This window comes from Lithobates pipiens, unplaced genomic scaffold, assembly GCF_037356315.1.
Source record: "Lithobates pipiens isolate NorthernLeopardFrog02 unplaced genomic scaffold, aLitPip1_a1.2 Scaffold_188, whole genome shotgun sequence".
NCBI classification, from domain to species: Eukaryota; Metazoa; Chordata; class Amphibia; order Anura; family Ranidae; genus Lithobates; species Lithobates pipiens.
Genome location: NW_027507763.1, coordinates 140,537 through 166,520, shown reverse-complemented (window position 1 = coordinate 166,520; position 25,984 = coordinate 140,537). Strand labels below are relative to the sequence as shown.

General features: G+C 47.6%; 1 protein-coding gene across 1 annotated transcript in view; it reads left to right on the top strand.

The window, feature by feature from the left end:
- LOC143995710 (histo-blood group ABO system transferase-like) overlaps positions 1 to 24,565 on the top strand; it is a 79,160-nt gene extending 54,595 nt beyond the window's left edge. The window contains exons 4-5 of the mRNA XM_077490456.1: positions 15,708 to 15,842; positions 19,718 to 24,565. Of these exons, the coding sequence (XP_077346582.1) occupies positions 15,708 to 15,842; positions 19,718 to 20,495 (913 nt within the window). The 3' untranslated portion in view covers positions 20,496 to 24,565. The remainder of the gene's footprint in view (positions 1 to 15,707; positions 15,843 to 19,717) is intronic.
- Positions 24,566 to 25,984: the final 1,419 nt, after the last annotated feature.

Genomic DNA, 25,984 nt, shown 5'->3' with positions numbered 1-25,984 from the left:
CTACACAGTCCCTGTCTTGTTTGCACCGCCTGTATACTGCTGTTCTGAGTATATAGGGCCTGGGGGCCACACGCATTTCCTTTTTTTAATATGGGTACGGGGTTCCCCTTAATATGCGTACAAGACCCAAAGGGGCTGGTAATGGGCAGGGAGGGCTACCCATGCCATTTTTATCAATGATTTTCAACCATATTGCAGGAACCAGATATAACATTAAAACCGCAAGCAGTTTTAAATGATGTTATTTCTGTTTAATGTCATTTTGTGCAGGGACTGTTCTAAACACGGGAAACACGTGGCACTTCACAGGCATACTACAGACACCCCCCAGGCACCATATTTAAAGGAATATTTCACTTTTTTTTCACTTTAATCATCATTAAAATCAGTGCTCCCGCCAAAACGGCCATTTTTAAAAACATTTTAGGCACTGACCCATGTCCCCTGGGGCAGGAGCCAGATCCCCAAACCCTTTTTAGGACAGTATCTTGCATATTAGCCGTTAAAATTAGCACTTTTAATTTCGAACGTTCGAGTCCCATAGACTTCAATGAGGTTCTAAAGTTCGTTCGAATTTGGGGTCCGTTCGAAAGTTCTGGTGCGAACCGAACCGGGGGGTGTTCGGCTCATCCCTAGTGCCAACATCCCAAAATTTAAGAGAAATAGAATGGGCTTGGATATATGGGACTTTTAAGGTACCTAATAATACAAGTAACACATAAGTTAAAACAGACAAATATTTTTTATTTGGAAAGAGTTAAAAATAGGGAAAAGGTAGTGACTGCAATCATGCCTGCTAACATAGATCTGTACATAAAACCTATTAAAGTAAAACAGGAATTACAGCACTCTATACATAAAACACTCCGTTCCCATTTTTTCTTCATGTTTCGCCTCTGTGGCTTCTTCAGGAAAAAGGATGCAGAGTAATCTTTCTAGGTATAGAGAAATAGAAGCTAGAAAGAAAGACAAAAATGAATACATAATAATACATGAAAGCTACATTAACACAAACAAAATGAACAAAAATAAAAAACATTTTTGCAGTTGTGTGGCTCCAAAACCCATACACCCAAAAGAAATACTGAGAATATATCCCACTACAAAACATGATATTGCATGTTCCCCCTACCTCCAAAACGGGGACATGAGAGTCTAATCCAGTATAGAAGCAATTCCCCAAAGATCTTGTTGCACACACAAGCCAAAGAATGGTCCATAAAAGAGCCAGAATACCCGTAGACAGGGGTGAGTTTGCTACATATTTTTCTATACCATGTAGGGGCAATACCTGTATTGGCATTAAGCAACAAAAAAGAGAAGAAAAAAGCAATCGATCAAAATTACAGTATAATAGTTAGACTTACCAGACCTGCAAAGCAAATACAATAAAATAGTCAAAATAAAACATTTTTTAACACAATCTGTGCCTAAAAAATATATGCCGAAGCATGGGGGCAATCTGCCCCTAATGTTAGGAGCAAATCGCTTCTCCACCCCTGCCCCCATGCTTCGGCATATATGCTCTTTTTTTTAACTGTGGTGGTGAAATAACCTCCTGCAGTGCTGGAGTCATGGCTTTATGTATCGTGGGAGAAAACATTGTTACTGTCAGAATAAATAAGCCTGTGCTGCAGCTGAATGGCGTACCTGCTAAGCAAATGATGGTTAACGTTCCTGGGCTGATCCCACTGACACTGCATTTTTGGGAACCCTAAACTGCTGGGGATGCTAATATAGTTCTCATCAGATCAGATATTGATCTGTTCAGACACTATACTACTAAGGGAGGTGTATGGTGGGTGCGTGGGAGTTAGCGCTACTGGCACTAATCTGACATTGCCTGGGGCGATGCAGGCTTTGACTGACTCTAAAACCAGATGTCACCCACTGGGTGATCAGGGGGTTAAACCTTTATTGGGTAATATACGGCGGGTGCCTTGATGCTATAAAAGAAAATCTAGCTAACCAGCATTACCCGTGACACTAATACGGTGATCACTAGTGACAGGGGGTAAGCAAGGGGTTAAATCTTTATTGGGGGGTTGGGGGGTCCCTAGACCTATCTGTGCCTACCACTAATTACCCTAACACTGATTAGTGTCACTAATGACACCAGTACAGTGATCAAATTTTTTTTGAACACTGCACTGGGTGACTCAGTGACAGGAGGTGAAGGGGTTAACTGGGGGGGGGGGGGGGGTGATCGGGGGTGGCAAGTGTACCTACATGAACTGGTGTCAGTGTAGTTTTGGTGCACTTACTGTGAGATGTTCTCTCTCCTCGGTCTGGAACAGAAAAGACAGGCACGAGATGACATCACTTCCCCTGCTGTGTTTACACTTACACATGCAGGGGAAGGATCTCATTCGCCAGGAGCGATCACCAGGTCCAGGCCAGATTTCCATCACCTGGGCCTGGGGATTGATCGTTCATGTTCAGCAGAATCCTGAAGGTATTTTTTGGGTGTGTGTGTGTCCCCTCATATCTGGTGTACCCTTTAGAGTCCCCCTTATATCTGGTGTCCCCAACAGAGTCCCCTTTACATCTGATGTCCCAGTCAGAGTGCCCTTTACATCTGGTGTCCCCATCAGAGTCCCCCTTATGCCTGGTATCCCCATCAGAGTCCCCCTTACATCAGATGATCCAATAAGAGTCCGCCTTATGTCTGGTATCCCCACCAGTCTCCGTTACATCTGGTATCCCCATCAGAGTTCCCCCTTACATCAGGTACCCCATCAAAGTCCCCCATATATCTGGTGTCCCTATCAGAGTCCCCCTTACATCTGGTTTCCCCATCAGAGTCCCCCCATCCATCAAGTGCCCCCATCAGAGTCCCTCCTAACATTAGGAGCCACCATCAAAGTCCTCATTACATCAGGTGCCCCCATAAGAGTCCCTCCTAACATCAGGTGCCCCCATCAAAGTCCCCATTACATCAGGTGCTCCCATCAGAGTCCCTCCTAACATCAGGTGCCCCCATCAAAGTCCCTCCACACATCACAGTCCCCCCTTACCTCGGGTGCTCCCAGATGTCCCTCCACACATCAGAGTCTCCCCCTTACCCCTATACTAACAGATCACAAACGGCAAATAAGCTCCTCATTCCCCTCTCTAGCCTCCAAACAGACAGTCTTAATTCCTAGGCAGTGCCGCTTAGACTGAGGTGAATTCTCAGTCTGTGTCAGCTGTCTAATGCCCCCCTGCAGGCTGGAGGGAGGAGAATGCCTAATTGTCTCCCCAGCTATGAGCTACGGTCTGCAGGCTGAACACCGCACACATGATTCAAAACCCAGACTGCCTGGGTGAATCCCGAACAGGTGGCAACCCTACCCCCCCCTAGCATTTTTGGCGGTGGCCATCTTGAGTAAGGGCAAATTATTAATTCAGCAATTACTTTCTGGAATCCATCTACCCTTAGCTCAATGATGCAGGCAGGGGGGTTTACCTTAACTGAGAAAACCCCTCACTCCATCCTGAAGACCTCGGGGATGTAGGATATAATTTGCTTAGGCAAGAAACCAGGAAGTATTATCATATTATCATTATTATTATATTCCTATTAATTTTCTAATGCTAGCAGCAAAAGGACTACAAATGATGAATGTTGATTGTGAGAGTTCTAAAGTTCTACTTTAAACAACTTTGTATTTAAACATAATACAGTTGTTCAAAAAAATATATAAAATCATGCTCATAAGGGCTGGTTCACACAGCGAGCCGCGGCGAGGCGTCTCCGACTTACCTCGCCGCGACTTGCGGGGAGCTCAGCGGCGACTTGCAGAGGACTTCTGCATAGAAGTCAATGCAAGTCGCCCCCGAAGTCGCCCCGAAGTAGTACAGGAACCTTTTTTCTGAGTCGGAGCGACTCGAGTCGCTCCTCTCAGAACGGTTCCATAGTACTGAATGGGGGCGACTTGCGGGAGCGAGGCGAGGCGAGCCGTGTCGCCTCGCCTCGCGTCGCAGTGTGAACCGGCCCTAAGATAGAACCTTTTTATTTGTGCCTTTGACCTTTGTGCAGCTTGTATTGGCAACTCACAGTTATATTAACATTCCAGATCCCACAAGACCTGTATAAATAATATTGTAAAGTTCATTTTTAAAGATTACTGATTAAAATAATCGGATTAGTGAGTAATTATTTAAAATAGCAAAGCAGATGAGATTTCAGTATCCCTTGAAAAAAAACTGGCATTGCTAGCAAAATGTCTGGAAAGACAATCTGCCATGATTAACTACTTGCCGACCAGCCGCCGCAGTTTTACTGCAGCAGAATGGCACGGGAGGGCGAAATTACGATATGTAATGTCACTTCGGCCTGTGGCCACTAGGGTCGCGTGCCCACTGCTCGCACCCGGAGCCGATGCGAGTGCCTGGCGGTCGCGATCACCATCTGGGTTCCCTTGATAGCTCGTGTCACACCGAGAAATTAGATCTGTGTGTGTAAACACACAGAACCCGGTTCTCTGAGGGGAGAAGAGACCAATCGCCTGGGGGGGAACACAGTTAACCTCTTGATCGCACCCTAGTGTTAACCCCTTCCCTGCCAGTGACATTTTTACAGTAATCAGTGCATTTTTATAGCACGGATCACTGTATAAATGCCAACGGTCCCAAAAATGTGTCAAAAGTGTCCGATGTGTCCGCCATAATGTCACAGTCCCGATAAAAATCGCAGATCGCCGCCAATACTAGTAAATAAATAAATAAATAAAAATGCTATAAATCTATGCCCTATTTTGTAGACGCTATAACTTTTCCGCAAACCAATCAATATACTCTTATTGCAGCCTAAACTTAGGGAAAAAATAGCTTTTTTAAAAAAAAATTGGGGATATTTATTATAGCAAAAAGGTACAAAATAGTGTTTTTTTTCAAAATTGGCGCTCTTTTTTTGTTTATAGCACAAAGAATAAAAAGCACAGAGATGATCAAATACCACCAAAAGAAAGCTCTATTTGTGGGGAAAAAAGGGCATCAATTTTGTTTGGGTACAGAGCCGCACGACCACGCACTTTTCAGTTAAAGCGACGCAGTGCCAAATCGCAAAAAATGGCTTGGTCAAATCATCCAGGGCTGAAGTGGTTAAAGTGACACTAAACAATACTGTATCTTTATTTTTCAAAAATAATCCACACATGCAGTATGGCCCTGTAATCTATATATCATTAAATAGTTTCTTGCGGAATTTTTCTGCCTCCTTAAAATGTCCTCTGTGAGCTCCCAAAACCTGATTTTAGTGTCACTTTAGGGACACCTAGTGGCAATTTGTTTATGTGAGTACATACATTTAGCTCTCTGCACAAGACTTGTTCTCTCCAGTGGACATTGTGTATGGTTAGCACAGAGAATAAAATTCATTTAATCCTGATCTGAATTGCATTAGAGAAGTGAGAGCAGTTGTGAATGGTTATTAAATGGACTTCAGGACAGCACTGGTAGTCCCGCTTTACAACATTCTATATACACTTCCCAAGAGACCAAATAAGAGCACAAAGTGAGAGGAGGTTGGCGGCTATCAGTTATGTTTAAATAAAATGTTAGGTTACATTTATCCAACATCCAATCAAATATATACTGTGTGTGTGTGTGTGTGTGTGTGTGTGTGTGTGTGTGTATATACAGGGGGCACTGTGTCTTTTGGCAGGCATGGAACTATGGTCTGGTTAGGTGTTTAAGTTACTCTCTCTCGGAGCCCGGCCAGTGAGAGTGGCACTCTCGCTGCGTTTTCTGGGAGAGGGTATTTAAGATGCGGACTTCACTTGGTTCGGGGTTCCGGTCCAGAATGAGGCGCTGACTTCACGGTCCTGGTTCTCCTGACCAGCCCCAAGGAAGGCTACGGGTGCAGTCTCCGGTTCGGGAGAGACCCCGTGTACTTCAAGCATCCCAGGGGAGGACTCTTCAGAAGAACACCACACACGGGTTGGTTTTCTTAGCAAGAGCCTGGAAGGGCTGAATTAACCGAGAGAATCCGGTCTTGGGGATATCGCCAAGCAGGCTGAGAGCTTCAGGTATCCCACAAGTGTTCCCAAGCTTAGTATTCCTATGGGTTCTACAACAACGTCTGTGGCAGAGACATTATCTTATACGTTTCTACCACAACGTCTGTGGCAGAGACTCGTTCCTGAGTAAGCACCATGTTGGCTGCTAGGCCTTGTGAGAGAGGGACTGTCCAACCTGAGTGAACATCCAGTTGCGAATGGCTATTCTCTGGATACAGTCAAAGTAAACAAGTTCTTAATTTTTTTTTTTCACTTTGACACTTATGCCGCGTACACACGTAGCGGACTATCCGGCGGACTTAGTCCGGCGGACTTCCCGCCGGACTTTCCGAACGGGCTACTTGCCCACACACTGCACTTTTTCAGGGGATTAATAGGACGTACTAAGTCCGCCGGACTATCCGCCGTACTTTTGAAATGAACAGACTCGCCCACACATGCGGAGGAAAGTCTGCTCATTTTGAGCGCGTCTCCAGGTAGGCCCCGCCACCTGGTATGGACTTAAAGGGGAACCCCCACACCGAAAAAAAAATCGACGTGGGGGTCCCCCCCAGGTCCACATCAGACCCTTGTCCGAGCACGCTACCCGGCTGGCCAGAAAGGGGGGGGGGGGGGACGAGTGAGTGGCCCCCCTCCTGAGCCATACCAGGCCGCGTGCCCTCAACATAAGGGGGGTGCCTTGGGGAAGGGGGGCCGCGCGGCCCCCCCCACCCCAAAGCACCTTGCCCCATGTTGATGAGGAAAAGGGCCTCTTCTCGACAACCCTGGCCGTTGGTTGTCGGGGTCTGCGGGCGGGGGGCTTATCGGAATCTGGGAGCCCCCTTTAATAAGGGGGCCCCTGGATCCCAGCCCCCCACCCTATGTGAATGAGTATGGGGTACAATGTACCCCTACCCATTCACCTGTAGAAAAAAAACACAACACACAAGGTTTATTGCACAGCTCCCGGGGTCTTCCGTCTTCGGGGATCTTCTCGCCGGACTCCTCCGCTATCTTCTTCTAGCTCTTTTACTAGCGGAGGAGCCCGGCTTTCTTCCTCGCCGCCGCCCTCTTCTTCCGACTTCGGGGGTCTTGTCCCCCTCTTCGGGGGTCTTGTCCCCCTCTTCGGTTCTTCTTGCTGGGCCACCGCGCCTTCTTCTAGCTCTTTTACAGGCGGTGGCCCGGTCTTCTGTCGCCGCTGTCGCCGCCTATTGTTCTTCTCTTCAGATGTTGCCTCGTCGCATCCTCCGCTCACAATGGCACCGACACGACGCATCCTCTGGGACTGTGACACCATAATGGGCGGGGACATCATCCGGTGATGTCCCTATATAAGTCGCGTCGCGTCGGTGCCATTGTGAAAGGAGGATGCAACGAGGCAACATCTGAAGAGAAGAAGAAGAGAAGAACAGAAGACGTGGTGGCCCGGCAAGAAGAACCAAAGAGGGGGACAAGACCCCCGAAGTCGGAAGAAGAGGGCGGTGGCGAGGAACAAAGCCGGGCTCCTCCGCTAGTAAAAGAGCTAGAAGAAGATAGCGGAGGAGTCCGCCGAGAAGACCCCCGGAGCTCTGCAATAAACTATTTTAACCCTTGTGTGTTATGTTTTGTTTTACTTTTTTTTTTTTTACAGGTGAATGGGTAGGGGTACATTGTACCCCATACTCATTCACATAGGGTGGGGGACCAGGATTCGGGGGCCCCTTATTAAAGCCCCCCGCCCACAGACCCCGACAACTAACGGCCAGGTTTGTCGGGAAGAGGCCCTTGTCCTCATCAACATGGGGACAAGGTGCTTTGGGGTGGGGGGGGGCGCGCGGCCCCTCCTTCCCCAAGGCACCCCCCAAGTTGAGGGCACGCAGCCTGGTATGGCTCAGGAGGGGGGGGCTCGCTCGTCCCCCCCCCTTTTCTGGCCGGCCGGGTAGCGTGCTCGGACAAGGGTCTGATGTGGACCTGGGGGGGACCCCCACGCTGATTTTTTCGGCGTTGGGGTTCCCCTTTAAGTCCATACCGGGTGGCGGGGCCAGCGACGTCTCCTTCGCGGGCCCCGCCTACCTGGAGATGTGCTCAAAATGAGCGGACTTTTCTCCAGGCGGGAAAAATCCGTTCATTTCAAAAGTACGGCGGACTGGCATACGCACGGCTGGATTGTCCCCTGAAATGCAAGTACGGCGGGAAGATTGGAGTGCAAAACTACTTTCTAAGTCCGCCGTACTTTCGGGTAAAAAAAGTCTGCCGAAGGCTACACACGGGGGGATTGTCCGGCGGACTTGAGTTTGCCGGACTTTTCCACCCGATTGTTTGATCGTGTGTACGCGGCATAAGAGTACCTGAACTTCCTTTCCAACCCTCTGATACCAAGTTGAAAGACTGTTCAATTGTCTAAGTTTTGCAAATAAAATCCATTCAAGTGGATCTATTGTCAGTCTCAAGTTACTGGGCCATTTACCACGGGACATCCCCTAGATGTGCAACAAGGAGAATGGAAGGTATGCCTTGCAAAAGTATTCAGGCCCCTTGGCTTTTTACCTATTTTGTTACATTACAAACTTTAGTTCAATGTTTTTTTAATCTTAATTATATGTGATGGATCAGAACACAATAGTCTAAATTGGCAAAGTAAAATTAGGAAAATATATACATTATACTATTTTTCAGAAATCTAAAACTGATAATTAGCATGTGCGTATGTATTCACCCCCTTTGTTATGAAGCCCGTAAAAATCTCTGGTGCAACCAATTACCTTCAAAAGTCACATAATTAGTGAAATGATGTCCACCTGTGTGCAATCTAAGGCCGCGTACACACGGGCGGATTGTCTGCCCAACTTAGTCCGCTGAACCGTGTTTCAGTGGACAATCCGCTCGTGTGTGGGCTTCAGCGGACTTTTTCAGCGGACAGTCTGACGGACTTTGTCTTTCGGAATTTCCGTAATTTTGTCCGTCCAAACTTGGTTTCAGCGGACAGTCCGCTCGTGTGTAGGCAAGTTGGACGGACTAAGTATGGCACATGCTCAGAAAGGATTTACGCGGCCGAAGGTTGCATTACAGTGTATTGGACGTCGTTTTTCTAGTCCCGTCGTACGTGCTGTACACGTCATCGTGCAAGTTTTCAGCGGACTGTCTGTTCATCGTGTGTGGTCAAGTCCGTTCATTCAAAATTTGGACGGACTGTCTGTCGGATTGTCTGACGAACTTAGTTGGGCAGACAATCCGCCCGTGTGTACGCGGCCTAAGGCCGCGTACACACGGGCGGACTGTTCGCCCAACCTTGTCCGCTGAACAGTGTTTGGGCGGACAGTCCGCTCGTGTGTGGGCTTTCAGCGGACAGTTTCAGCGGACAGTTTGACGGACAAAGTCTTTCGGAAATTCCGAAAAACTGTCCGCTGAAACTGTGTTTGAGCGAACAGTCCGCCCGTGTGTAGGCTACTTTCGAAATGAGCAAACTGTTCCCGCTCGGAGGAAAGTCTGCTCATTTCGAGGTAGGCGGGGCCCGCGACGGAGACGTCGCGGGCTCCGCCGCCTGGAATGGGCTTAAAGGGGAACCCCAACGCCGAAAAAAATCGGCGTGGGGGTTCCCCCAAAGTCCACAACAGACCCTTGTCCGAGCACGCTACCCGGCCGGCCAGAAAAGGGGGGCGAGCGAGCGCGCCCCCCCTCCTGAGCCGTACCAGGCCGCGTGCCCTCAACATGGGGGGTGCCTTGGGGAAGGGGGGCCGCGCAGCCCCCCCACCCCAAAGCACCTTGTCCCCATGTTGATGAGGACAAGGGCCTTTTCCCGACAACCCTGGCCGTTGGTTGTCGGGGTCTGCGGGCGGGGGGCTTATCGGAATCCGGGAGCCCCCTTTAAGAAGGGGGCTCCCGGATACCGGCCCCCCACCCTATGTGAATGAGTATGGGGTACAATGTACCCCTACCCATTCACCTGTGAAATAAAGTACAAAAAAAACACAACACAGAGAAAAAATATTTTATTGCACAGCTCCGGGGGTCTTCCGTCTTCGGGGGTCTTCTCGCCGGACTCCTCCGCTATCTTCGTGTAGCTCTTTTACTAGCGGAGGAGCCCGGCTTTCTTCCTCCCCGCCGCCGGCCTCTTCTCCCGACTTCGGGGGTCTTGTGCTGTGCTGTGCGGTCACTTATATAGTGACAATGGGGCGGTGTCACATGGTATATGTCACATGGGTTGGTCACATGGTGACCCCGCCCCCTTACGATGTCATAGTCCCCATGTGACATCAACCCATGTGACCAACCCATGTGACATATACCATGTGACACCGCCCCATTGTCACTATATAAGTGACCGCACAGCGCGGCTCTGGCATTCCGGCCGGAGAGAGCGACGTGTCAACATCTCCTGGGGAAGAAGAAGAACAACAAGAAGAAGAAGAAGAACGGAAGGCGGCGACGGCGACAGCGGCGACAGAAGACCGGGCCACCGCCTGTAAAAGAGCTACAAGAAGGCGCGGTGGCCCGGCAGAAGAACCGAAGGCGGCGACAGAAGAACGGAAGGCAGCGGCGACAGAAGACCGGGCCACCGCCTGCAAAAGAGCTACAAGAAGGCGCGGTGGCCCGGCAGAAGAACCGAAGAGGGGGACAAGACCCCCGAAGTCGGGAGAAGAGGCCGGCGGCGGGGAGGAAGAAAGCCGGGCTCCTCCGCTAGTAAAAGAGCTACACGAAGATAGCGGAGGAGTCCGGCGAGAAGACCCCCGAAGACGGAAGACCCCCGGAGCTGTGCAATAAAATATTTTTTCTCTGTGTTGTGTTTTTTTTTGTACTTTATTTCACAGGTGAATGGGTAGGGGTACATTATACCCCATACTCATTCACATAGGGTGGGGGGCCGGTATCCGGGGGCCCCCTTCTTAAAGGGGGCTCCCGGATTCCGATAAGCCCCCCGCCCGCAGACCCCGACAACCAACGGCCAGGGTTGTCGGGAAGAGGCCCTTGTCCTCATCAACATGGGGACAAGGTGCTTTGGGGTGGGGGGGGCCGCGCGGCCCCCCCTTCCCCAAGGCACCCCCCATGTTGAGGGCACGCGGCCTGGTACGGCTCAGGAGGGGGGGCGCGCTCGCTCGCCCCCCTTTCCTGGCCGGCCGGGTAGCGTGCTCGGACAAGGGTCTGTTGTGGACTTTGGGGGAACCCCCACGCCGATTTTTTTCGGCGTTGGGTTCCCCTTTAAGTCCATTCCAGGCGGCGGAGCCCGCGACGTCTCCTTCGCGGGCCCCGCCTACCTGTACACGCGCTCGAAATGGGCGGATTTGCCTCCGCCTTACGTGGGCGAGTCCGTTCATTTCAAAAGTTGAGCGAACTGTTTGGCAAACAGTTCGCTGAAACAGTCCGCTCAAAAAAGTGCCGTGTGTGGCCATGTCCGTCCATGCTAATTTTGAGCGGACTGTTTGCCGAAACTGTTTGACAAACAAAGTTGGGCGAACAGTCCGCCCGTGTGTACGCGGCCTTAGTGTCACACGATCTGTCATTACATATACACACCTTTTTGAAAGGCCCCAGAAGCTGCAACACCTAAGCAAGAGGGACCACTAACCAAACACTGCCATGAAGACCAAGGAACTCTCCAAAAAAGAAAGGGACAATGTTGTTTAGAAGTACAAATCAAGGTTAGGTAATAAAAAAATATCCAAATCTTTGATAGGAGCACCATCAAATATATCATAACCAAATGGAAAGAACAGGGCACAACAGCAAACCTGCCAACAGATGACCACACACCAAAACTCACGGACTGGGCAAGGAGGGCATTAATCAGAGAGGCAGCACAGAGACCTAAGGTAACACTGGAGGAGCTGCAGAGTTCCACAGCAGAGACTGGAGTGTCTTTACATAGGACGACGATAAGCCGTACACTCCACAGAGTTGGGCTTTATGGCAGAGTGGCCAGAAGAAAGCCATTACTTTCAGCAAAAAACAAAATGGCACGTTTTGAGTTTGCGAAAAGGCATGTAGGAGACTCCCAAAATGTATGGAGGAAGGTGCTCTGGTCTGATGAGACTAAAATTTAACCTTTTGGCCATCAAAGAAAACGCTATGTCTGGCGCAAACCCAACACGTCACATCACCCAAAGAACACCATGTTTTTCAGAAGTCGGGACTGGGAAACTGGTCAGAGTTGAGGAAAAGATGGATGGTGCTAAATACAGGGCTATTCTTGAGCAAAACCTGTATCACTCTGTGCGTGATTTGAGACCAGGATGGAGGTTCACCTTCCAGCAGGACAATGACCCCAAACACACTGATAAAGCAAAACTTGAGTGGTTTAAGGGGAAACATGTAAATGTGTTGGAATGGCCTAGTCAAAGCCCAGACCTCAGTCCAATAGAAAATCTGTGGTCAGACTTAAAGATTGCTGTTCACAAGAGCAAACCATCCAACTTGAAGGAGCTGGAGCAGTTTTGCAAGGAGGAATGGGCAAAAATCCCAGTGGTAAGATGTACTGAACCCAATCTTTCCAGCGACAGGAACAAGCACAGCAACTCCAGCCAGTGTCTCAGGTCCTCATTGGATAGATTGATTGTTTTGTGGTGACATTAGTAAAATGGTGTAAATTATTATTACCTCCAAATCCCTGCTCCAAAACAAACAATAAATCTTACAGCAAATGATACAATGATACACAATAAATTTATATATATATAGTGATGGTATGTGAGATGAGGTCATCGATAATCTGTATATTCCACCTCGCATTTGTTCTATTGTCAGAGACTGAACCAGAATCCGGCCTGAATATTTCCAGCCTCTGTGACAGGCTTGGTTCCGGTCCAGGTCTTGTAGTCCACTTGAGTCCATGTTTAGGTGGACTTTAAATGACCAGGAAGAGAACACAGCAGTGCTCTGGCCTGAGACTGAGAAGGGAATCTGAGAGAGAGGAACTCTGTTTGGATTGAAAACAAAGGTTTGCTTTACCTCACGTTTTGTTGGTGACGGGGAGCAGCCCCACACCGTATAGAGAGCAGTGTACTATTTAGTTTAGCACCAGATGGCAAGGATTTGTTTTACAGTTTTGTTTATTTTTTTTTTATGACTTTGCAAGCCACCTGTAATTAAAGAAACTTCCTGTATGCTGACCTTCATTCTGAGAAAAGGTGATCCCCACATGCTATGCCGCGTACACACGACCGGACTTTTCGATGGACTAGGTTTGATGGTCTTTCTGAACGAGTGGACTTGGCCACACACGACCGTACCAAGTACATTCAAAAGTCTGTTTGTTTTGAATGTGATGGCGTGAATGGGACTAAACAAGGAAGTTCAATAGCCAGTAGCCAATAGCTGCCCTTGCGTCCTATTTGGTCCGTCGGACTAGCACACAGATGAACGGTTATCCCAATTTTTAGCCCGTCGAAAATGAGTCCATCGGATAGATTTGAAACATGTTTTATTTCTAGGTCTGTCAGACTTTTGGAGCCCACACACGATTAAAATTGTCAGACGGATCCCGGTCCGCTGGACCAAGCCTGTCGGAAAGTCAGATCGTCTGTACGCGGCACTAATTTCACCACAATATATATATATATATATATATATATATATATATATATATATATATATATATATATATATATATATATATATATGTATATATTTATTAATATTTACTGTAAGATTTAGTTTGTTTGTTTTTTATTTATGTAGAATATATGCCTAAGCTTCTGAAGAAGTGCTTATGTGCGTAACATGTAGACCTGAACCATAGCACGCCCTAACCAATTTATACCAAGTCTGATGGAATACAGTTAATCGTCATATCTATGACGCTATTACGAGCATTCAGGATACAAGTTTCTTTGGTGTAACTGGTGGTGTGATGTATATTATCTAGATAATATCTATATTGTGAATTTTTAGCAACATATGTCTAATTTTCTTTTAAATAACTTTCTTGTGATAAAGATGTTTAACTTTTAGCTATGTGTATTTCGGTCCCTACAAATTCCAGTGTCCATGTTTCCAAAATAGTATTCCAATCAAATTAGTATGTGGAACGTCTCTATTAACTTTGTATCCACAGTGCCACCCTGTGGTGATGCAAAACATCTGTTCCCTCTCCTTATTGGCTCACAGGCAGTGAGGCAATGAGGAGAGAGCAGGGCGGGACAGGGCCGAGTCGCAGCTCTATGTAGCCAGGCTCGGTAGTGAGCACACACCAGTACTCTTATAGCAAGCGACTTGCTATTGAGGGCACTGGTCATGGGGGAGGAGCCAGGGGTGCCAACAGGACCTGAGAAGAGGAGGATCAAGGCTATTCTGTGCAAAACTATTACACAGAGCAGATACGTATAACGTCTTAAAAATAATCTTAAAATAGCACTTTAAGAAAATAAATGCATTTATCCTCTCATCATACCATATGAAATATGTTGTAGATATCACATTCAAATACAAGTAATTAATATGAAACACAGTGATGTGATATTATAGCAAAAATGATATCCTCAAAATGTGTCTCTAATAATAAATCTGTTCAAAACGTTCAATGATAATAATCAGTCCAATACACCATACAATTTTCATGTTCAAATGTGAAAACCAGTTTCTTCTGTGTCTATAAAAAGTACACATATTATCCACCATTCGAGCAATACCAATGTGCCCACCACTACAGAACCTCTTAGGGCGTTTGGTGGGCGCCACTTGAATAATAGAGGTCAAACTTGCTTTTATTAAATCAAACCTTGCATCCAAGGTCTTCATCAAAGGTCATCATACTCCCCAGCAAAGATGTCATAAAGAGCATAAAGGGAAACAAAGCAAAAAGTGCAGACTGCAAACCACTTTTTTTTTGTTTAAAAACTTATCATATATGTAATCACATGATAAACATATACAATGCGCTTGCAAAGGCAAATAAAACCTCAGCAAGATGGCGTTCTGGCTCTGCCCTCCATGACCACACCTTTCTGCACCCAACTGGCTTTCACATGAAATTTGTATGGTGTATGCAACGTTTTGCACAGATTAAATTGAGAATCGCATTTTGAGGATATAATTTTTGCTGTATTTTCCCCATCACTGTGTTTTATATTGTTTACTTCTATATATATATATTGGATATTTCATATTGAATGATGAAAGGAAAGATTTTTTTTTTTAAGTGCTATAGAGCGCTTCACTTTTTTTATGGTTTCTGCTTTCAAACAAGCTGCTTCTCTAAAGATTCTTCATACAAACGAAAAAGGGCTGAAATCGAATTCTAGAAAGCTGCATATTAGCCCACAAAATGCAGAACTTTGCGGATGAAGATGTCTGGATTGGGGAGCACAGAGGTAACTGTAAAGGACATCTTTATACCTGCCTTAATTGATCTGTAGATCTTGTGAGCTTAGAGCTCTCTTAAGCCCTTGTTCACATTGAATGCGGCTTTGAAATTGCGGGACTTCACTTGAAAGCCCTTGCCGCATGTCAGTGCGACTTCAGCTGGGACTTGGCTGACATCTGTGCGACCTCATGCACAGATGTCTATGCAAGTCACACCTGAACTTCCCAGAAGTAATGCAGGAACTACTTTTTTGAATCTATATGGCACCGCAAAGCCGGCGTTGCACCAATTTTACCAGTTCCATTGCTGACAATAGGGTCCGACTTGCCATGCGATTTGACATGTCAAATCGCATGACAAGTCGCACTAGTGTGAACGGGGGCTAAGTCTGTGAAATGTTATGTTTGCATATCCTCTAAACTCCAGTACAATGTTCTTTCTGTGTTCTCTAGGAGGTCAGATATCTTGATGATAACCCCTTGGTTTGCTCCAATCATATGGAATGGCAGTTATAACATTGATATTCTGAATGCACAGTTCCATAAAAGAAATGTCCGTATTGGCATTACTGTTTTTGCTATTAAAAAGTAAGTAAAAAATTTACAAAATCTATAGTTTTGGACTAATTTGTGTGCTAGCATTGGAGAGGGCAACTCATGAACAAGGAGATGATGCATTTGTATAATGACATTGACCATTGAAGGTGCAATATATTGAGAATAGGGATGAGCTTCGTGTTCGAGTCGAACATACGTTCGCTCGTTCGGCGAATTCTGAACGATATGGGCCGTTCGCGCCAAATTCGTGTGGCGCTCACGGCTCACAATGCACTGCACCATCGCAGTGCATTGCTGGTTCATGATTGGCCAAGCATGCACTATGACCCCGCATGCTTGGCTAATCACAGCGCCGGCAGCGAGGAGAGCCATGATTGGCCACAGGCAGGATGCCTGTGGCCAATCATAGCTCAGGCTGTGTAGTACACGCCCCACACTATATAAGGCCGCCAGAGCGGCGGCCTTGTGTAGTGTGTTGGCGTCTGTAGGAGTTAGTGGGTGTTCTGTGTACCTTCAACACAGTATACACTGATCGTTATCGGCCGATTTTTCGTGCTTGCTCTTCTGTAGTGGTTGTTGTCTGCGTGCCCTGACCACAGTATACACCGCTATATTCACCTATATAGCTAACTATATTTCTTTTTTTTTAATAGAGCTTGCAGTCAGTTGTAGGAGATTGTGCGTTCTGTCTGCGTGCCCTGAACCCAGTATACACTGCTATATCCACCTATATAGCTAGCTATCTTGCTCGTTTTAAATAGAGCTTGCAGTCAGTTGTAGGAGATTGTGCGTGCTGTCTGCGTGCCCTGAACCCAGTATACACTGCTATATCCACCTATATAGCTAGCTATCTTGCTCGTTTTAAATAGAGCTTGCAGTCAGTTGTAGGAGATTGTGCGTGCTGTCTGCGTGCTCTGAACCCAGTATACACCGCTATATCCACCTATATAGCTAGCTATCTTGCTCGTTTTAGAGCTTGCAGTCAGTTGTAGGAGATTGTGCGTGCTGTCTGCATGCTCTGAACCCAGTATACACCGCTATATCCACCTATATAGCTAGCTATCTTGCTTGTTTTAAATAGAGCTTGCAGTCAGTTGTAGGAGATTGTGCGTGCTCTGAACCCAGTATACACCGCTATATCCACCTATATAGCTAGCTATCTTGCTTGTTTTAAATAGAGCTTGCAGTCAGTTGTAGGAGATTGTGCGTGCTGTCTGCATGCCCTGAACCCAGTATACACCGCTCTATCCAACTATATAGCTAACTATCTTGCTCTTTTTAAATAGAGCTTGCAGTCAGTTGTGGGAGATTGTGCGTGCTGTCTGTGTGCCCTGAACCCAGTATACACCGTTATATCCACCTACATAGCTCTTCTCTAATTGAGCTATCTGCCATCTGCAGGAGTTAGTGGATGTTGTGTGTGCCGATAAGAGGGCAAGCAGGCTCTGTGTCTAGAGACAACAGTGCTGGTCGTGGACGCGGTGCATCGTCATCAGCACGTGGCCATGGGACACGCTTGTCCTTCTTTTCGGCAGCTGGACATGTTGAGCCGCAACATGCCAACGACTTGGTAGAGTGGATGACCAAGCCCTCTTCATCCTCCTCATCCTCTCTCACCCAGGCTCAGGGTACTAGCAAAGCAGCTGCCAACTCATTGTCTTCCCTCCTCTCAATGTCATCATCAGTGACTCCTTCCCTAGACCCACCACGTCCTCCTGAGGAGTCTCCTGAACCCTTTGAGCACAGTGTTGGGTACATGCTCCAGGAGGATGCCCAGTGTTTTGTAGGCTCTGATGATGACACTCAGCTAGAGGAAGGCAGTAGCGTGAGTGCAGAGAGAGGGGATGCCCAAGAAGGACAGCAATCTGGCAGTCATGTTCCACAAGCTGCAGCATACTGCCAGGTTTGCTACAGCGATGAAGAGGGAGGGGATGATGAGGGCACTGACTCCACGTGGGTGCCTGGTAGGAGGGAGGAGGAGGAGGCACATGTCCAACGAGGCAGGATTCCCTCCGGGGGCAAGCTTAGGGGCAGCACACCGACTGAATCACACCGCAGAGCTCCGCCTGTGCAGGGCGCTGCCTCTGCGCGTTATTCTAAAAGTTCTTTGGCGTGGGCCTTTTTTGAGACGAGTGCATCAGATCGCACCGCTGCTATTTGCAACATATGTCTCAAGCGTATCTCGCATGGCCAAAACATCAGCCGCTTGGGCACCACATGCTTGACCAGACATATGTTGACCTGCCATGCAGCTCGTTGGCAAGCGTACCTCAAAGACCCACACCAAAGAACAAAGCGGACCTCTCCTTGCTCCTCATCAGCTGGGATCTCCAACCCCACTAGACCTTCAGTCCTCTCTGAAACCTGCTCTGAGAGGAATGAAGGTGTAGAATTAGGTGTGTCACAGCCAAGTGCTTCCAGGCACTCTGCTAGCAGTACACCCACGTCCGATTATAGCAGGCAAATGTCCCTGCCCCAGCTGCTGGACCGGCGAAAGAAATTTACTCCCAGCCATCCACATGCCCAGCGGTTGAATGCTAGCTTGGCTAAATTGCTAGCACTTCAACTGCTGCCTTTTCAGTTGGTAGACTCGGCCCCCTTACGTGAGTTTGTACAATGTGCGGTTCCTCAGTGGCAGGTCCCCAAACGCCACTTTTTCTCACGGAAGGCGATTCCGGCTCTCTACCTCCATGTGGAAAGCAATGTCCGTGCCTCGCTGGACAGGGCGGTCAGCGGTAAGGTGTATATTACCACTGACTCATGGTCCAGCAGGCATGGACAGGGACGTTACCTGTCTTTCACGGCCCATTGGGTCACTCTTCTGGCAGCTGGGAAGGATGCAGGACAAGGTGCAGTAGTGTTGGAGGTTGTTCCGCCACCACGCCTCCAAAATGCTACTATTGGTTGTGACACACCTCTCTCCTCCACCCCCTCCTCTTCTTCTTCCTCCATGGCCTCTTCCAGTGCTCTGTCCTCAGAACCAGCGGTGCTCCGTAGGCATTCCAGGGGCTAGGGGGCTCCCGGATTCCGATAAGCCCCCCGCCCGCAGACCCCGACAACCAACGGCCAGGGTTGTCGGGAAGAGGCCCTTGTCCTCATCAACATGGGGACAAGGTGCTTTGGGGTGGGGGGGGCCGCGCGGCCCCCCCTTCCCCAAGGCACCCCCCATGTTGAGGGCACGCGGCCTGGTACAGCTCAGGAGGGGGGGCGCGCTCGCTCGCCCCCCTTTCCTGGCCGGCCGGGTAGCGTGCTCGGACAAGGGTCTGGTGTGGACTTTGGGGGAACCCCCACGCCGATTTTTTTCGCCGTTGGGGTTCCCCTTTAAGCCCATTCCAGGCGGCGGAGCCCGCGACGTCTCCTTCGCGGGCCCCGCCTACCTGTACACGCGCTCGAAATGGGCGGATTTGCCTCCTCCTTACGTGGGCGAGTCCGTTCATTTCAAAAGTTGAGCGAACTGTTTGCCCAACCTTGTTCGTCAAACAGTCCGCTCGTGTGTGGGCAAGTCCGCTCATGCAAATTTTGAGCGGACTGTTTGCCGAAACTGTTTGACGAACAAGGTTGGGCAAACAGTCCGTGCGTGTGTACGCGGCCTCACAGTGTAATGATACAGAGAGTGTTGCTGACAACATCATGTCAGAGATCCTCTCCATTTAAGAAGAGGAAGAGGACCCCTTATTTCACATGACCTACAAAAAGACATCTACAAAAGTATAACACAAATAAATAGCAAAAAACAGATAAGAACCATCAAAGTGGGTGAGTGGGGATATCAGTCCAGAATAAGGGCTAATAACATTCATCAATTTGTTATCAATCAGGTAATTGAAATATCTGTTATAAAGTGCAACCTGTTAAATGTATTTTATAAATGTCTGAATATTAAGATGCGTTGACCTGTTTTTCAGGTACACAGTCTTCATCAAAACCTTCATTGAAACTGCTGAACAGTTCTTCATGGTGGGGTTTAAAGTCAACTACTATGTGTTTACAGACCGTGCTAATGACATTTCCAACTTCACTCTCCCTGAGGGGAGGCAGCTGGTCATCTTAAAAGTTCCCAGTTATAAACGATGGCAGGAAGTGTCCATGAGGCGCATGGAGATGATCCGTGATCATGCATATCAACGTTTCTACAAAGAAGTTGATTATTTGGTTTGCGTGGATGTAGACATGAGGTTCATTGACTCAGTTGGGGTGGAAATATTAAGTGATGTGTTTGGCACATTACATCCTGGTTTTTACAATTCACAACGTGACCGTTTCACTTATGAGCGAAGACAGCAATCAACAGCTTACATTCCTACAGATGAGGGGGATTTCTATTATGCAGGAGGGTATTTTGGCGGTACGGTAGAAGAAGTCTACAAATTAACCAATTTCTGCCATAACGCCATGATGACTGATAAGAACAACAGCCTTGAAGCCGTCTGGCATGATGAAAGCTATCTGAATAAGTATTTTCTTTACCACAAGCCAACCAAGATCCTGTCCCCAGAATATCTATGGGACAATGGCTTTGGTGTTCCACAATTCCTCCAGAGAAGACGGTTTGTTGCTGTTCCCAAAAATCACAATGCAATTAGGAACAAAAGGGCATTGCAGGAGAATCATGGATACCAAAAAGAAAAAAAACTAAAATTTCATTTGGGAAGTCCATATATTTTCCAACAGTTGGGACTTTAAAAAGATTTTAAAATGTCTGCAATCAAGTAACTTTGAATGTATTTAAAGTTGTTAGGGTAAGATGTTTGTGATTACAGCAGGTTCATGTGTATGCACCTTGGCCTTGTGGGAGCAGGATACTGTAAAACTTTAAAGCAAAATTGCAGCTTACACCTAATTAGACCTAAAATCAACCCCTCCCCCCACTTTAACACCTATGTATACTAATGAATGTAAGAAAGATGTATACTCTATACCTACCTATTGTCAGGCCAGACCGGTCCATTCGCATGAGATGGCTCCCCTGTGTCAGGGGAGAGATGGGATTGTCCACAACAGATGGGCTATTGAAGTCTATGGGGGATGTCACCACACCAGGCTTTACCAATTGTTTTCAGAGGCCTCTTACCTCATGCCTGCAGCCATTGTTGGCTAACACAGGGGAGATCACGTGACCAGACCAAGGCGGCCTAAAAATAGATAAGTATATACATATTTCTTATACAGGTTAGTTAGCATAGATGTTAGGAGAGGGAGAGGACAGTTTTTATGGCTGATTGGGTGTAAACTGCAATTCCACGTCCATGGATGTCCTCTGGTTATAGTGGTTATGTTGGAACGATGCTTGCACCTACAGGCATCATTCCGATATGTTTGTTTTTAGCTGGCAATTCTCGATTACTTCTGTGGGCATTAGAAGGGGCTCCCACCCCCCTTCTGGCACCCCGCCTCTCCCATACTCTACCAGATTATCACAGTGCCTGTGAGCGATGAGGCTGGTGGGGATGGCTTCCCTGGACAGAGCAGGAGAAACTTGTACCATTCCTCTCTCTCTGTAACCCCGGGAACCAGAAGCGATGAGTTATGTCGTCACTACCGAATCCTCTTTTTTTACCTGGCCGTTGGCTGTGTCTGATCGGCTGCATGAGAGGCTAGAGGAGAGATTTGGGGTCTAATAGACCTCAGATCTTTCCATAAAGGGGGCCTGTCACAGCCCATGCTGTCACAAGGGATGATTGTTCATGCCTTGTGATAGTAATAAATTTAATTTAAAAAAAGTGTAACTTTTTTTTAAAAAATGCCCTCCTGTCCCACTGCGCTTACGTGCTAATGTGAATGCATACGTTACTCCCACACATATACACAGTGATCGCACCACATATGTGAGGTATTGTTGTGAACGTCAGAGCGGGAGTAATAATTCTAGCACCATGAGCTCTTGTGCAACTTTAAACTGGTAACCTGTTAAGGCATTTAGAGTGTTTCTTATGGAGAATTTTAAGCCCTGCAGTTTGCCACTATTCCACGAGCAGACGCACTTTTAAAGCGTAACATCATCTTTCGCATTATACAAAAAAATTGGGCTAACTTTAGTGTGTTTTTTCATTTTTTTTTTTTTTTATTCATGAAAAAAAAAATGCTTTTGAAAAACCATTGTACAAATACAGTGTGACACAAAAAAAAGTTGCAACATCCACCAGTTTATTCTATAGGGCCTTTGCTAAAATATTATATATATATATATATATATATATATATATATATATATATATATATACACATACACACACACACACACACATACATACACACACACACACACACACACACACACACACACACACACACACACACACACGTACAGTGGGTGTCCGGCGGTGAAGCCACCGCCGGGCACCCACAGTTAAAATGCTGGTGCCGCCGAGCCTAGGGGGAGACAAGCAGGGCTTCGATCCCCTGCATCGCTGGACCTTGGGATAGGTAAGTGTCCGATTATTAAAAGTCAGCAGCTGCAGTATTTGCAGCTGCTGACTTTTTATTTATTTTTAAGCGGAACACCGCTTTAATTATAGAGATGGATAATGACAAGAATTTTTCAGAATGGCATACCTTTTGATTTGCTGCCAGAAAAGGAACTGACACAGCAGGGTGAAGGGTGTAGCTTCTAAACTATGCTCACTATTCCTCCGTTTTACCTCTCATGCCACGTACACATGATCGGACTGTCTGGCGGACAATCCGCCCATGTCTGAGCTCCAGCGGACTTTTTGTTCCCAAAAGTCCGACGGACTTAGAAAGTTTTGACTCAAAATTGTCCACTGGACTCGGCCCATCTGTGTGCTAGTCCACCGGACTTTTGAAATGAACAGACTTGCCCACACACGGAGATTCATTTTGAACGCGGCTACAGGTAGACGGGACTAGCGAAGGAAGTCAATTTTGCCGCCTCTATCGGCGAGATTGACTCCTCGCTAGCCCCGTCATCTGGTATGGACTTAAAGGGCAAGCCCTACGCCGAAAAAACGGCATGGGGCCCCCCAAAGTCCATAGCAGACCCTTATCCGAGCACGCAGCCCGGCCGGTCAAGAAAGGGGGTGGGGACGAGCGAGCGCCCCCCTCCTGAGCCATACCAGGTCGCGTGCCCAACATGGGGGGGGCCCTCTCCCTACAGCACCTTGTGCCCAGATGCCCGGCATAAGAACCAAAGAGGGGGGGCAAGACCCCCGAAGAGCGGGACAAGACCCCGAAGTCGGAAGAAGACCCCCGGATGGCGATGAAGAAGAAGAAAGCCGGGCTCCTCCGCCAGTAAAAGAGCTAGTAAAAGAGCAGAAGATAGCGGAGGAGTCCGGCGAGAAGACCCCCCAAGACGGAAGAAGAGAAAACCACCGGAGCTGTCTAATAAATTATTTTAAAAACGTGTGTTTTTTCTAATTTACACTTTTTTCACCAGGTAAATGAGTAGGGGTACATCATACGCCATACTCATTCACATAGGGTGGGGGGCCGGGATCTGGGGGCCCCCTTATTAAATTCCGATAAGTCCCCCGCCCGCAGACCCTAACAACCAACGGCCACAGTTGTCGGGAAGAGGCCATTGTCCTCATCACCATGGGGACAAGGTGCTTTGGGGTGGGGGTCCGCAGGGCCCTCCTTCCCCAAAACACCCCCCCATGTTGAGGGCACGCGGCCTGGTACGGCTCAGGAGGGGGGGTGCTCGCTCGTCCCCACCCCCTTTGCTGACCGGCAGGGCTGTGTGCTCGTATTAGGGTCTGCTATGGACTTTGGGGGGACCCCCATGCCGTTTCTTCGGCGTAGGCCTTCCCCTTTAAGTCCATACCGGGTGACGGGGCCAGCGAGGTGTCAATCTCGCCGATGGAGGCGACATTGACTTACTTCGCTAGTCCCATCTACCTGGAGCCGAGTTCAAAATGAATGGACTTTTCTCTGTGTGTGGGCAAGTCCGTTCATTTCAAAAGTCTGGCGGAATCCCACCATAGTCCGGCAGATTGTTTACCGGATCTAGTCCACCGGAAAAGTCCGGTCGTGTGTGGGCAGGTCCGCTCGTTCAGAAAGTCCGGCGGACCTCCGCTGCAAAGTAAGGCGGTTTGTCCACCAGACTAAGTCCGCCGGATAGTCCGATCCTGTGTATGCGGCATCAGAAGTCAATGCACAAGACACTTCTAGGTTCAGTTGGTCAGTATCCCCATCTTGTTTTACAATGTTTTAGCCTTATTACGGTCTATAGAACAGTCTTTTACATACATAAAACAGAGAGGAACAGAGATGATTTAACAAGTCACAAGACATATTTAAAGACTGGTAAGCTATCCTTTATGTATTATATTATACAGGCAGGTAGCCAGCAATTCAATTATCTCCCTATGGCCCAACCTCCTTGGTCAATACAAGCTTTTTTTTAGAACATTATAACAAACGTTGGGGTCATGTGACCACTCTAATCCGACTTTCCTCATTGTTCTTTTGATGGGTGGGCAGCAGCGCCTCTAAACCTCCTGCTGTGAGTGAATGCACAAACGCAAAGAAAGCCACTCCAGGTGAGTAATTAGCCATCCATCCACTGCACTCCCCGGCTGAAGGTGCTAGCACAGCTCCTCTGCAGGTACACAGTGAAGAGGGAAGTCTGGAAATTTGAACTCTTCAGATTTTATTAAATCTTCATATAAAAGCATTACAGACAGTGTGAGGGTACAGCAAAAGTTAACATGCTTTGCGCCGCAGTTAGCACTTACTAAGCGGCATGAAAAACGTTAATTTTTACTGTACCCCACACTTTTTGTGATGCTTTTTTTTTTTTTTATACAAACGTTTTTATTGGTGGTAAAAGAAAAATAAGTAGATCAACAGACACAAGTACATGACAGCGTCAATGGAAAGCATAATAGAAATACACAGCATACAAATGTTGCTGGCACAGCAGCGGACCAGGCACAAAAAGGAATTTTTACAGAAGCGATTAACGTACACAGCCTGGACCGTATGCACCAGATGATGCTTATCAAGTTCAAAGATGTATATAATAGAAGGTTAGTAAAACAAGGGAAAATAAACTAAACCCAAATAGAAAGTTAACCGTGCAATAATTATTAAGATTGACTTCACGGACCGATAACTAATACTCCACAGTACTGTCTCCAAGCTGGTGCTAGTCTTAGGCCTGGGTCAAAGATATAGGAGAATAAACCATCAAAAGTAGAAATATAAGAATTCAGTGGGACCGCCTGGACTCCGATGCATCACCTACTGGGGGATATAGGGGGGGGGGTCCCCCCATAGGACCGGAACCCACCGGCCATTCAGACCATTTGGCTGTGTGGACATGCATGGTGTCCATAATGGTGTGGTGTACCCGTTCCATTAGACGGATAGCGTCCATCCTACCAAGGACCCCCGACCAGGAGGTGATCTGCGAGCGCCAATGTAGCGCAATCGTCCAGTGAACAGCACAGAACAATGTGTTGATCAACCTTTGGGTGGGGCGGGAAACCCCTGTTATAGGAGCGAACAATAAACAGTGTGCGGGTGACAAGTCGACCACGGATCCAACAATCGAGGACACCATGGTGCGAACCCGATCCCAAACTCCCTGGAGCTGGGGACAGCTCCAGAAAATATGGATCAAGGAGCCCGTTTCCGGGCAACCCCTAAAACAGTGATCAGGAACCGTGGGGTAAAACCTGTGAATCCTATCCGGGGTGAGGTACCAACGAGTGTGAAGCTTCACCACAGTGTCCTTCACCGCCATAGATCTGGGACACCTATGCATATTCACAAGCATCGTACTCCATTCCTCAGGCGAGAACTCTGTGTCTAGATCAGTTTCCCAGAGGCACATCGCCCTAGTCTTCTCTGGCATCTGGGATTCCAGAAGATGTTTGTACACCGTAGAGATAATACCCCTGTCTCTGGAGTGTCTGTAGCATAAAGATTCAAATTGAGTATTGGAGATGGTGTCTAAAGAACTATAATGTGTTTGAAAAAAGTGTCGAATCTGGAGATATTTGTAAAATTCCGCCCTAGGTACCTCATGTTGTGATTGAAGTTGTGAAAAGGAGGTGAAGACACCTCGTCTACCAGAAAGGGCCCGCAGAGTGACCAAGGACTTCTGGATCCACCATCTGAAGGCAGCAGGAGACCCAAACGCCTGAGGGAATCTCCTATCGCCCAAAAATGATGCCAAAGTGGGTCTGTTAGGCCGCAGTTTAAATTTA